The following is a 15,152-nucleotide window of genomic DNA, read 5'->3' as shown; positions in this document are numbered from 1 at the left end:
CTACAAAAGTAAATGGTTACAGGTTTTCAGCTTTCTTCAAAATACAAACTATGAGATTCATATGATTCGGGTTAAGAGATGAAAATTCTGTCATAATTTGCCAACCTTTTACATGTTCCAACCTTTTATGAGTTTTGTTCTTCTGTTAAACACAAAAGAAGATATTTTTAAAAATGTTGGAAACCTGTAACCATTAACTTCCACAGTATTAGTTTTCCCTACTAAATGGTTACAGGTGTTTAGCATTCTTCAAAATATCTTATAGAAAAAAAGAAACTCAAAGATATGTAACTAGTTGAGGCTGATCTAATATATATTTTTTATTTTTTGGGTAACTATCATTTAGTGTTGACCTAATCAGATGTTTCATGTTATCAAAGTCTGATCTGCTTTGTATGTTACAGACAGAGTCCAGTTGAAGTTGGAGACGACAGCAGTGTCTGCCTGTTTAGGAGTGAATGAAAAGCTTTTTCTCTGCACTTCCAGCCAAGTTGAACAACTGGTGAGAGATGCTAACAGAACTACTGCAGTTTTATAGTAAAAACACTCTAGAAATGAGCTGTAATATGCTTAACTCTGACAAATCTGTTTTACTATGCACAAAAAAACAGCATTAGTAATAAATTGGTTAGGCAAGAGATTGAAGACTAATCAAGAAACAATTAAACTTTTGGGTCATCAAAAAAAAAGGAAAGAAAAAAAGATGACTATATTGGATATGAGTCTCATGACTTGAAGAAATTTGAATAGAATTATTTCATCCAGAAGTAAAAAAAAAAAAATACCTTTTTAATTCTATTGAATACAAAAGAAACATTTTTGTTTTAAGATTTTTTTATACAGTTACATTTAATGGGGACTAATACTTTAAAGGGCACCTATGATGAAAATCATCTTTTGGAAGCTGTTTGGACAGAGCTGTGTGAAGGTATAGCATGTAAACAGTGATACTGGAGTGATATAGAAAAACAAAACTTTTTTTAATTTCCTGGCATTAAAATAGGATCCAAATCCCTCCCATTTTGAGGCCCACCGCAACGTGACATAGGAGTGCGCTTTCCCCACCCACCGAATTGATTGACGGCTACAAATTAACATATCTCCGTAGTAACGTGTATAATCATATCAACAAGACAGGACATGCGAAGAAACTGGGATTAAAAGATCTGTTCGGCTCTCTGTGATCATCAATCATCATCAAATATGATCAAGAATGAGTTTTACAAGTTTAAAACGTTTTTAAAACAGTGCATGCTTGTAATGAATTACAGTGTAAATTACAGTGATTTTACCATCTTTATCACCACAGCCGCATATCAGTACAATTATAAAAGAAGACGCTTCAATCCTGGTTTGTAGACGTTAAATCATGTTAATTTTGTACATTAATATAACGGATATCCATACAGCAGTGGATTAAATGCAGAAAAAGTTAGACGCACATGATGAACTTTGTAATGACACTGTGTGTGACTCATCGAAAGGCTTGAATTAACTCCACAAAATAGATCAAACAAAACCATTGGGAAAGTTCTTACTGTAGTATTTCTCACAAACATTATGTGAGATCTGCTTCTTTCATGTCTGTCCCTGTGCTGTTTATCTGATGCAGCCGGAGACTGAGGCACATTCTGAAAGGCACAAGCAACAAAAACAGCTACATAGTGTTTGGAGCCTGCTAAAGTGATTTATAACAATATGACGTCTAAAGATCCTTGTAACTAATTATTTTGCAATAATTATGCAATACCTTCAAACAATCTCAATTTGTCTGCTTTTCTAAGCAATAATTGGTTTGTTTTTTTTATTTTATTTATTTAATCTGATTAATCAATATATATATACACACACATGTAATTATGGAACCAGACAAAATGACAAATATTAGTCTGTGTGGCTCTCTATCAACTAGCATAGAAGAGTCTAGATGCACCAGCAACCACTCAGAAACCATCCAAAACAAGACATTGACATACTAAACATCCTAGAAACTATCCAGATTGCCATAGCACCTTAATAAAACCCAAGCAACTGCAAAACAATATTTCAGACACCAATCGGATTACCTGAGCAACACAGAAGGCCCTAGAAATCCCACAGCAACCTTGAAGTCTCTAGCAAATCCATTACAATATCCTAGCAATTGCCCAGATTAATTTAGTAACCCCATAGCAACCACGCAGAACACCCTAGCAAATGCATAGCAACAACCTACCTGCCAAATAATACTGAATGCTTATTGTCAGGGAAAGAAGGTTATAGTAGATTATGGACAATACAGCAGACTGTTAACACAGGGTCATCATAAAACCCAATGTGTGTGTGGTTTACCTCTGACAGACACCTGTGAAAGAGCAGCTGGGGCCGGAGAAGAGCACCATGGACACTCTGGAGCAGATTTGCTCCAAGGACATGGCCAGTCAACACACCAGCTACGACTGGGAACTCTTCATGGCCATGCATGAGGTAACAGACGAACCAAAACACACATTTGTCACTGTCATATAACTGTTTCTTTAGACCTGGAATGACGGTTTCCATTTAAGAAGGAACGTGAAGTGTTCAGATGCAAAAAGTGCCATCTGAAATGGTTTTGTTTTTCTCAGAAATTCAGTAATTTCACTTTTATGGGAACAAATAGGTTATTTTCATTGTCCTTAATTTACATTAACTGAAAATAAACATAGGAGACAGAGAAAATATGCTAATTTTAGATGAAAATTAAGTCCTTAAGTGCTCCATTGAGATATTTTAAAATGTTGTTTTTAAAGTCTCTAAAAATTGATTTACGCCATGCAAGATCAAAAAAACAGTTCAATCTTCTCATGTACATCGCAGCACAGTATCTGAAATGGTTTGTTCAGTGATTCAGTCTCTCTGAACTCCTTGTTTTTAGACCATATCTGCTGTGATTTTTCAGATGACCAATTATGTTGTGATTAGTCGACGGCCAGTAGCCCATTACACTGCAAGAAAATGCTTTTCTTACTTAAGTTTTTGTCCTGTTTCTAGTCCAAATATCAAACGATTCTTAAATCAAGAAGCATTTTTAGACAAGCAAAAAATATTTTGTTTTTAGAAATAATAAGTCAAAATTAAGTGACGTTTTTGTCTTGTTTCTAGTCCAAATATCTACAAAATTCTTAAATCAAGATGCATTTTCTAGACAAGCAAAAAATATTGTCTTGTTTTCTGAATGAAGTGAGTTTTTCCTTAAAAATAGCTAAATAATCTGCCAATGGGGCAAGTAATCTTGTTTTCGCTTTGAAATAAGATTATTTTGCTTACATATTCGATTCAATTCAGTTCATCTTTATTTGTATAGTGCTTTTACAATGTAGACTGTGTCAAAGCAGCTTCACATAGAAGATTATATTGAATTGAAATATTCAGTTTAGTTCAGTTCAGTTTTCAGAGTGTAGGTTCAGGTCAGTTCAGTGTGTTTTAATATTCACTGCTGAGAGTCCAAACACTGAAGAGTAATCCATAGATGCGCAGCTCCACAAGTCCCAAACTATGCAAGCCAGTAGCGACAGCGACGAGGAAAAAACTTCACCAATTGGCCAAAGTGAAGGATAAAAACCGAGAGAGAAAGCAGGCTCAGTTGGGCACAAGCATTTCTCGACCATATTTGTCGTTATTTCTGAAAACAAGACAATATTTTTCGCTTGTTTCTTGATTTAAGAATTTTTAGACATTTGGACTAGAAATAAGACAAAATGTCTAAGTAAGAAAATTATTTTTGCAGTGCAATGGGCCAAACTCAGCTGATTAGTCTTCCTCAACACATGAAAACATTAATATAAACAGTGAAAATGGCGTTGATTTTACTGTATCAATTCAAGCCCTTTGTATCCTTTAGAAGTGCATGCAAAGTGGATTTAATATTGCAAAAAAAAAAAAAAAAAAAAACATTTCCTTGACATGAGTACAAGACAAACCAAAATCTGCCATGCCTCAACAACTACAGTGTTCATGGGAAGCAAATGAAAAATATACAATGCAAATATGTTACAAACCCACATAGGTTTGTTTAGAAAGACTGGAATTACTGATAACTTATTTCAGGCAGTTCTCTTTTCTTTTCGGAGACATTTATCATGACCTCTGATCATTTAAAGTTTGCAGATCGTTTACATGCACATTACAGACTGCATGAAAGGTAATATGTGCAAAAGCAACAGACATAATCATTCTTTCATTTTCCTTCAGCTTAGTCCCTTATTTATCAAGGGTCACCACATTGGAATAAACCACCAACTACTCCAGCATATGTTTCACACAGCGGATACCCTTCCAGCTCCAACACAGTACTGGGAAACATCCATACAAGCTTATACACTTCAGCCAATTTGGTTCACCCAATTCATTTATAGTGCATGACTTTGGACTGTGGGGGAAACCCACACGAACACGGAGAGAACATACAAACTCCACACAGAAATGCCAACTGGCCCAGCTGGGACTCAAATCAGAGACCTTCTTGCTGTGAGGTGACAGTGCTAACAACTGAGCCATTTTAATGGAGACGTTTTAATACTAAAATCTAATCATCAGCATAACGATCACAATTAGAGCAGCGTGGCATTATATATATCAGGCTCTGCATCTAAATAGAAATGGTGTCACATGTTCAGGCACACAAATGTCCCACTGATGTGATCAGTCATGTGTACGGTGTATCGGTTCAAGAATCAAACATGACAGAGAGAGTGAGTCACTGAAATAATTTACAGCCGAGCTGTCTGAATCGCACGCCTGGCTCACACCTACTGAGTAAACACTTGAAATATGTGACGTCTGCCGTGCCGCCAGCTCACAAATACACACATATAAGGGCCTATCAGATGTAGGAAGTAACGTGGACACGTGTGTCATTTGGACTACTTGTCCGACAGAACAATTAGATACTTCCAAAGTTCACCCAAAACACATAAAGAGAAGCTCTTATCTTGTAGAAATATACTAGTATAGTATGTTCTTAAAAAAAAAAACATGAACAAATATATTTATTTAGATTTGTTTTAACACTTGAGTATTCATACAAGAAATTACACAAAATATTAAAATATTATAATAAAAAAGTTGGGGTTTTAAGGCTTACAACACCTACATTTATATAGAAAATACACTGTAAACATTAATATTGTGTGTAATATTGTGCAAACTTTTTTCTTTTGTTTAAAAAGAACTTGAATCATTTTAATGAGATTTTTTGTTAGTGAAACTATTCACGTACCTTGAATCAATTGTTTTAAATCTTTTTAATATGAAGTATTTTTTTAAACTTGTATTTGCTGTACTACAGGTGGAGCTTGTCTACTATGTTTTCGGACGGGAAAAGTTCCCTGGATCCACCACAGCGAACCTTGAGCGGTTTGTTCGTCGCTTCAATGAGGTTCAGTACTGGGTTGTGACTGAACTGTGTCTCTGTGAAGACCTGGGCAAGAGAGCCATACTGCTGAAGAAGTTCATCAAGATGGCTGTTGTGTGAGTATTACATCAACTTACAACACTGTTAGTGGCCATATACTTTATACATACAGTAGTAGAGGTTATTCAAAATCTGTCAGTGGTTTAATCATTAATGCTATCATTGAACTAGATTTCTTTTACGTCACATGATTGCATGAGTTCACCTTCACAACTTGGCTCACCGTATATTTACCCAACCCACTAATTCACATAATCTTTAAACAAACTTTGTGCTCAGTTTGTGTCATTGCAACTGTACAGCTGGAGTACATACACACTGGATAATGGAGAATACCACAATAAATGTTAGGAATACATGCTAAAAATGTTTTTGTGTATTTGCATCATATATTACATGGTTGGTTGTGGTTTTTTGTGTATGTTTTTTGTGGAGGGCAGGGTTTTTTTTTGGGGGGGGGGGGGGTGAAAGCAATATAAAAGCTAATGATTTACACATGGAAATACACTAAGATTCCCAAATATCTAGCAGTGACTATTATGCCAAAAGAAAGATTTGTGATATCTTCAAAACTTTTTGCCATGCAATGTTGGTAGAAAAAAAAGTGGTTCCTTTTTAACTCATACTACCAAGTACTGACATACGTCAATCCATTTTATTTTAAAAATTTTATTGTCATTTTAATCCCCTCTACAAAATATGGATATTCATCAATGTTATTTTGGTTTTGACCCATTTTTAGTTTAGCATTTATAAAATGGCCCGGCCTGTATTGTTTTCAAAAATAACACTTTCAATAAATTTAAATATAAATGCCTATATTTTTTATGTTTAAAAAACAAAATACATTTATAAATAAATAAATAGAAATAAAAAAACAAAAATAAATAGATATTTTAAAAAAATCTTCAGCTATTTGCCAAAGATATTTCTCATTTTAATGTACACAAATAGCTAAAACTAAAAATGTAGCATAACTGTCATGAATACACATAAAATGTAAAAGAAAAACCCAAAAATATTATAATATAAAAGAAAATAAAACAAAGAAAAAATTATATAAAAGAAAATATGTTATAAAAACTGTCATTAAATATTTGATATTTCAATAATATTAACATAACTGTTGGTAAATGATTTTATAGATCATATTATTCGTGACCACTAGAGGAAGCCAAATTTTACTTTTTTTACCTCTGTTTATATGTCTTGATCATGAATTATGATTTCTCATGTATGATATATAACAACTACTACCAATTATTTACAACGAAACAAACACATATGACTTGTTTGTATTAGGCAGTATGAGCTCATGGGTGTCTATTCTGATCTGTTTCAGTTTGAAAGAGCAGAAGAACCTCAACTCTTTTTTCGCAGTGATGTTTGGCCTCAGTAACAGTGCAGTGCAGAGGCTCAATAAAACATGGGAGGTAAGGACAAATGCACTTTCTTAGGCTATGTAAATTAGTCTGCTGCTTTATTTTGGTGTACAGGAGCATGAAAATAATGTATTTTTTCTCTCAGAATAATCTCTGCATACATACATACATACATACATACATACATACATAGTACTTGCATAGGGCAATGTATACTCTACCAAATCTCATACTTGATTGTTTGTATCATAAAATGTAAACTACACTTCTCCATTTACATTTAGCAGACACTTTTATTAAAAGCGACTTACGAATTAGGACATTCCCCAGTTTTAATTTGCTAAATGTAATAAGTAAAACTATAAACATTACCTTCATATATTTCTTTTCTGAAACAGCTGTTATTGAAAAAGTGCAATGCAAATTCATTTGACTTTATTAAAAATTACATATATTTTCATGTCATTGAACAGAGACTTCCCAATAAAACCAAGAGGATCTACTGTGCATATGAAAGACTGATGGTAAATGATTTTCCAATATATGTGAATGCTTATATATATATATATATATATATATATATATATATATATATATATATATATATATATATATATATATAAATTTATAATCTGTTTTAGGATCCGTCCCGTAACCACAGGGCCTACAGACTGACTATTGCCAAACTCAGCCCTCCATACATTCCCTTCATGCCACTGCTTCTAAAAGGTACAGTTCACTAGTGAATCTACAGTTTATGTTATGTGTACAGTATATAGTGGATTACAATTTAATCAGCTAAATGCATCACTTATCTACACAGACATGACATTTATTCATGAGGGAAACAAGAACTACACTGATAAACTGGTCAACTGTGAGAAAATGGTGAGTTTGTGGTCGGAGTACTGCACTTAATTAACATTTAGACTCTTTAACTTGGACAAAAACATTTAATGTGTGCCTTTTTTACCTTATTTTTAGCGCATGATTGCCAGAACAGTGAAGACAGTTCGGGATTGTCGAAGCCAACCTTACGGTACGGCTCCCTCCAGTGGTGTGGTTCACAGGACGCCAGTGTTTAAAGAGATAGTTCACTCAAAAATGAAAACTGCCTCATTTACTCTCCCTCGTGTGATTTTAAAGAGCCCCTATTATGCATTAAAAAAGGTCATATTTTGGTTTTGAGGGTTCCAACACCAGGCTGATATGCATGCAAGATCAAAAAACACTTTCATTGTCATATAACATACATTTATTTTTTATCTAATTATCCCAACGACTCACATATGATTTGTTCAGCAATTTTTTTCCCTAACCTCTTTTTTGCGTGAGGCTAATATGCGCTGATTGGTCAGATGACCCAGTCTGTTGTGATCGGTCAACTGGGTTCGGCGCGAAACAGAGAGAAACGCCCACCATGGCTATGAAGTAGCAGAGAGTATGTGAGAGCCCAATGATGCAGGAATGCATTTAAGCAATGCAGTTAAACACCAGCATATACTCTATTCTTAACCACAACCCCAAGTAATAACATCGACACACATTCAGTATTAATCCACACAGTAAAAAGTTGAACAATTTTGAAAATTGACCGTGTGTATGAAGAGCCGATGGTGGCGAAGATATATGGCAGAGGATCGTGAGTTCAAAAACGCATTTAAATTGTTAAAGGAAGAAGCACGCATCGCATTTTCATAGTGGTTTTGGACACGATATGTGAACAGCCCCATAAAGATTTAGCCTGAGAGATACAGTACAAGCACTGATCTATAATAGATAAGTGATTACAAGCCGCGCAGAGCGATTACAACTTACAACTCACAAATAAATACATATTTTGCAACTAAAGAAAATGAGGCAACAATTTGAATTACACTTGTTATGATGCTGGTTCATATGAACTGTAAAAGTTACTGACAAAGTCCCTGTCAAAGTCTGACAAAGTCCCATACATAATAGTTTCTGCTGCTCCTTCAGTAGCAAATGGCCGGCGACTCCCGCTCTCCAGCGTAGGTTATTGTATCAATCATCAGAAAAATGACCGGAACAAACACAGCACAGGGTTGGCTATACTGTACTACTGGTGTTGTTGTGAAAATGAACTTTAATCCTTTACTGATCGTCATCTTTGCATCATGATCAGTCCCGTGATCCCCTGTGCTCAGGCAGTACATATTTGGTGATGTACCGTGTCAACGTCAATGTGTTCAGGCAAAAGAACCCAACACGATTCTGAGTCGAATATTTCGTTAAAGAATCAATAGTTTTAAACACGGTGCACTTTCAGATTTAAACCTCAGCTGGATGTTTTCCTTCACTTAGTGATATGCTAAAACACTGCATGGAAGGTCAGTTTTAAAAACCCAAAATAGAGGCTTTTTAAACCTTTAGGAGTTTCGTTTTTCTGTCGAACACAAAAGATGATGTTTTGGAGAAGGCTGGTTGCTGAGACCCATCAGACAAAAATGACTAGGGAAGTCAATGTGTCCCAGCAACTAGCAATTCTTAAAATATCTTATTTTGTGTTTAACTGAAGAAAGAAATTTAAATAGGTATTTAACAAGTGAAGGGTGAGTAAATGGCAGAATTTTCATTATTGGGTAAACTATCCTTTTAACACTGTTCCATTTAAAGTTGCCTTACAATGAAAGCTGATAGCATTCAATGGCTGTGTTTACACTGCAAGTCTTGAAGTTATAAAATGGAAAATCTAAATCTAAAGTAGTAGTATAATAGTATATAGTAGTATATTATACTAGTATAGTATAATCCATAATAGTATAAATCATATTTTGTTCAAATACTGTAAACTGACAACAAATACTGTGCAAAAACTTCAAAGTTTATAAAATATAATACATTTATATGTGAAAATGGATTTCATGACCCCTAAGATCTTTTTGTCATTTAATATTACACACACATGCAAGTCAGATATGAATATGTGGCTCAGAACAGATTAAAAAAAAGACATGTACATGTGTTTACACAGATGCAACATGTTAATCTCTCTGATGAGAGTAAAAAAACAGATTGTTTTAATGGGAGTGTACACGCAGCCAATTAGAAAAGAAAAAATAGAGATGGACTTGATTTTGTTGTTTGAAAATTGATGGAATGGTTGTGGTTTGCTGTCATTTTGATTTCAGTTGAGTGACGGTGTGTCATGTGCTTGCTCCTGTAAACGTGTCATCTGAGAAGAGATAGAAATTGATGAAGGAGGGAATAAATAGGCTACTTAAGTGCATGCATGCATGGATTAATGATTTATTAGAAATGGTGTCAATTCATTTTTAAAAAAAAAAGACATCAAATTTCATTTCATGGTGACTTTCATTTTTATCTCACTCATTCGTATCTAAATTCAGAGTTATTCTGTGCTTTTGCAGTGCCTTCATCTCCGCAGAAAGGCTTGACGGAGAGAATGTTCTTGGATGCTCAAGCTATCCGAATATCAACATGTACGTCATTTCTTTCTCCTCAGTCCTGATGTAAGGAATGCGGTTTCCAGGTCCAAGCCTCTCACAATAGATGACCAACCCTTTACTTTAAAAAACTACAGTCTCACAGTGTCCTGGTAATATTTCAGTGATTCACAAAAGATGAATCAGTGCCTGGCCATATGAGATGCCAGTATGGATCCAGTAGCATGATTTTACAGCACACAGTGAGCGTTATATCCATTTTTGGTTTTTAAATTTGGTAGATTGCTTGGATCTGGAAACATGACGTCAGACTAAAACCCCTTTTTAACTCTGCATGTAGCATCCCAGACAACAATTACTTTTTCCACCTCCCTACTACTTAAAGTTTGCATGCATCAACAAGAAGTTCCTAAAGACTTCAGTATTGTGACATGTTTTCAGAATGGATAGAGGACAGGGGTTTATTTTTAGCTCATCTTACTTGCAGCAAACTAATTGTTAAAGTAAGTTGGTTAAGTATATTCCACCTCAAGTAGTCAAAATGATTAAATAAGAACTACAGTAGTAGATTGGTCTACTATAAGAATTGTTTATCAACTACTGTATATGACACTAGGTTAACACATTTTACTTGTTAAATAGCTTGTGCAGCTATCTATGTAGAACTGCATCCTATTATATTCGACACCCATGTGTAACCGACAGCTTTAGGCTGGTTTAAGCTGTTTTTCAGCAGGGGTGCTTGTCAAAATAAGGGTTAATCTTTGATTTAGGCACAATTGGCAGGACATGAAGTGTTGTTGTTTAGCGACATCTTGTGGTGAGATTAGTTATAACTAGAGGAAGGCACATTTAGATGTTGTAGCCTACATTTCAACTCAGATTTTCCACTCGGTAACCGATATAAACATTACTTTCATCGTTTGAAGTAAAATGTCAAGGGACAGGTAACGCTTCATTTAAAGTGAAGTAACATTTCATTGTTTCACTCTTACCTTACTGCTCGAAAAGTCCATTCAGGGGAGAAAAACCTGACAGCAGTTTGGGCTTAACGACTATGCACAGCTGATGTGACACGCTCCGTTTTTCCAATCAAAATCAGCAAGCAATCAAACGTTGACAAGTAATGTGAAACGCGTTTTAATCCTGAATAGCATTAGACTTCTTCCGAAATTGCAAACAAAATACGCCATTTAACCCCGAAAAAGCTTAACCCCGACAGCTTCCGAAATCACAAACTAAAAATGTTAGTGGCAAAATATCAAAATTTTAAACGTCAAAAATACTAAAATGACAATATGGCGAGTGTATCAGGGTTACACTGAAATTACACACATTGCCAATGAATTAACCAATAAGCAGGGTGCGAATTACAGGGGGGGTTGATTGAGGTAAAGTTGGTTTTATATTAGCACATTTAGACTTTCACTATGGAAGCCCGTTCCCGCCACTTGATATAAAAAAAATAATTGGAAAAATATATATATAATAATAATAAAATAATAATAATAATAAATTATTGTAAGTCAGAATTCTGAGTTATAAAGTCGCAATTCAGAGATTAAGTCAGAATTCTGAGTTACTAAATTTCCTGAGTTTCCTGTTATGCCGACTGGCCATAAATAGAGTTTTAAAGACGCATGCACATATTAGCTCATAGCCCCAACATAAAGCCTATATGTGACTTTTTAATGTTTATCACGCTTTCAAAAATGAAATATATAGTTGAACTAGGCTGTCTATTTATTCGTATGGATTTGTTCTTTGTTAATTATTACCATTTGGTCTAAATAGCAATTATAAAGCATTTAACAGAGCGCCTGAAACTAGCTATAGGTTGTGGGATTCCTCCAAAAGTCTAAAATTAGGCTTTCTATATTATTTATCTATTATATGTGTAACAATTATATGATTTACATTTTGTCGCAGCTGTTATTTGTTTCATATTGAAAGAGTGCCCTCGTGTGGTGTACTTGGGAGCTGCAGACACATCGTACATTATAAAGGGCTAAAACTAAAAGGGTTAGTTTACATTTCAGTTCAGTAAACGTGTAAACCAAATACTGTGTATTCCTGACCTTTATTGGTAAACTGGGCTGCGAATCTATACCACATCACAAGCAGAGAACCTAAAGAAAGAGTCTTTAACACTTCATTTATGGCCAATCGTCATAACAGGAAACTCCTTTAAAACTCACAATTCTGAATTGCGACTTTATAACTCAGAATTGGGACTTTATAACTCACAATTCTGACTTAATAACTCTCAATTCTGACTTAACTCAGAATTCTGACTTAAATTGTATTTTTTTTAATTATATATATATATATATATATATATATATATATATATATATATATATATATATATATATATATATATATATATATATATATATATATTTACATTTAGTCATTTAGCAGACGCTTTTATCCAAAGCGACTTACAAATGAGGACAAGGAAGCAATTTACACAACTATAAGAGCAGCAGTGAACAAGCGCTATAGACAAGTTTCAGGTGTGTAAAAGTCTAAGAAGCAAAACATTAGTAGAAATTTTTTATTTTTTTTTGAGATATATATATAAATATATATATATATATATATATATATATATATATATATATATATATATATATATATATATATATATATATATATATATAAATTTTGTTTTAAATTTTGTTTTGTTTTTACATTTTTTTTATTCAGTGGCAGGAACGGGCTTCCATAGATCAGAGCACCGATAGACAACCTAAGTGTTCACAAGACACTGTTCTTGTAAAATAGCTATTTGTTTCTTCATTTAGCCTAAAAGTAGTCATATTAGATGCATAGTCTTTATAGTTTGACCTATAATAAACTCTAGAACCGCTAATCAGAGGATACTGTAGGTCTGAATATGCTAAATGTTGCACAAAACACTAAAACTTAAATAGGTTAATTAATAAATCAGATTAATTAAATTCTTTTAAATAAAGACATACACTGTAAAACCCAACAGTCAACTTTATCAAATGAAATGACTGTAGTTAACTCAAAATTGACTGAAAGTTAATTCTACTTATTTGAAAAGAGTTTTGAAGGTAATGAGTTAATTAAATACCTCATTAAATGGAGTAAGTTCACAGTAATCATATAGATTTGTTTTTTTTAACTCAAATGGTTTGTAGCAATCGGTTTCCTCAAACGGTTTGAGTTGCCTTAACTTACTGGGTTTTGCAATTCTCAGTTGGTTTGAATTCTCTTTATTTATCGGGTTTTACTGTGCTCAAATTGCTTTGTTTACTCAAAATAGGCTACAGTGGAAGTCACCGCATGGTTACAGGTTTAGCTTTCTTCAATATCTCTTCCTTTCTGTTCAAAAGAATAAAAAACAAACTGGATCAAGTAAAGGGTGAATAAATAATAATCGAATGTTCATTTTTGGGTGAATTTTCCTTTTGAGATGCAATTTTGGGTGCTGCCTTGGGTTTAATTCAGGGGTGTCAAACTACGCTCCTATGGACAGCTGCCCTGTACAGTTTAGTTCCAACTCTACTTCAACACACTTATCTGCAGGTTTCAAATAAGCCTGAATGACACAGTTAGTTTGATCAAGAGTGTTTACAGCAACTAGGGTTAAAGCTAAACTGTGCAGAGCTGTAGCCCCCCAGGAACTGAGTTTGACACGTGCTTTAAATTGTGTGTTTAACTAGTATGACAATTTCTAAAAAAAAAAAAAAATGATGTGGTTAGTGATATTAAAAAAACAGAGCCGAAACAAACCAGGCTGTCTTTCTAATTCTCACTTTCTCATTTTGTAGATTCAGACCAGTCTCTGAACCTCCGCAGTGCCACTAGTATCAGACAGTACATCCAGAACCTGAAAGTGATCGACAATCAGAAGAAACTAACTCAGCTTTCCAGAGCCTTAGAGCGCTGAGGTCCCGCAAAACTGCTATCTTCAGCCCGTTCCTGCTCCATATTGGAGAAAAGAAAAACTGAACTGATGGAAGCCATGACCACCCTATGTGTGGTTAATTGGTGTAAATTCTCACAATTGTCCACCAGTGCTGCATGAACTGCAAAAAGTTGAGCGCTGGATGACAAATGCTGACAATGGACAATTTTCCTTCTTTTTATTGCCTTATCGGAAGTGTTCTGATGTTTGGGTCTTATCTGACATACCAGCCTACACCGTGAGCAAACAATTCACTTCAGTGCTGCTGGCATTAACTGTTATTTCTAAAAGATTTATATCATGACGATGTTGATTACAGTTCTTTATCCACTCGCCACAGCTTTTCCAACCAGCAATTGATGAATGAAGTTGTTGTTTAGGAGGCAAAACGATATAAAATGTTTAACTTTAACATTATATATTTGGTAGCTATGGTGTAAATGGCATAACAGAGAATGGATTGTTTAATTATTGAAAATTAGTGTACATAAATGCATTGATTTTCAATAGTCATGGTCTCTCTGCACTTTTTATTCAGCAGTGTTCTAGTTCTGTTCTCTTAGGAATATTAATCTTTTAATTTCATTGTTAGCAAGCACTGGAGAACAACTGACAATGCAGATTATTATAAGCTGCTGTATATAAAAGCCAAATACCACTAAGTTAAACAATTTATAGATTATATATATGAAAGTATCTTATGCATTTTTTTCTAATAGAGTGTTTATTTTTTATAAATAAATTATTGAACATTTGTGACGCCGTTTCCTTTGTTACTGAACATATTTTGTGCATTGTCAACATCAAAAGCAGTGTTAAATACAGTGCATCCAGGAAGTATTCATAGCGCTTCACTCTTTCCACAAATTTTTATGTTACAGCTTTATTCCAAAATGGATTATATTCATTTATTTTCTCAAAATTCTACACACAATACCCCATTATGACAATGTGAAAAAAGATTT

At 34.1% G+C, this 15,152-nt stretch overlaps 1 protein-coding gene across 4 annotated transcripts in view; it reads left to right on the top strand.

Moving 5' to 3' along the window:
* Nucleotides 1–14,941, top strand: part of rapgef3 (Rap guanine nucleotide exchange factor (GEF) 3) — a 77,466-nt gene extending 62,525 nt beyond the window's left edge. For 3 of the 4 annotated variants that reach the window (XM_056449267.1, XM_056449264.1, XM_056449265.1), the window contains 10 exons: nt 405–502; nt 2,341–2,466; nt 5,309–5,490; nt 6,777–6,867; nt 7,290–7,340; nt 7,458–7,545; nt 7,640–7,704; nt 7,801–7,855; nt 10,209–10,280; nt 14,051–14,941. In XM_056449267.1, the coding sequence (XP_056305242.1) occupies nt 405–502; nt 2,341–2,466; nt 5,309–5,490; nt 6,777–6,867; nt 7,290–7,340; nt 7,458–7,545; nt 7,640–7,704; nt 7,801–7,855; nt 10,209–10,280; nt 14,051–14,169 (947 nt within the window). In that variant the 3' untranslated portion in view covers nt 14,170–14,941. The remainder of the gene's footprint in view (nt 1–404; nt 503–2,340; nt 2,467–5,308; nt 5,491–6,776; nt 6,868–7,289; nt 7,341–7,457; nt 7,546–7,639; nt 7,705–7,800; nt 7,856–10,208; nt 10,281–14,050) is intronic. The other variant, XM_056449266.1, reaches the window with a different exon arrangement.
* The last annotated feature ends 211 nt before the right edge of the window (nt 14,942–15,152 follow it).

This window comes from Danio aesculapii, chromosome 23 (assembly GCF_903798145.1).
Source record: "Danio aesculapii chromosome 23, fDanAes4.1, whole genome shotgun sequence".
Taxonomy (NCBI): Eukaryota; Metazoa; Chordata; class Actinopteri; order Cypriniformes; family Danionidae; genus Danio; species Danio aesculapii.
Note: the sequence above shows the minus strand (reverse complement) of the source record. Positions and strands in the feature narration are given on the sequence as shown.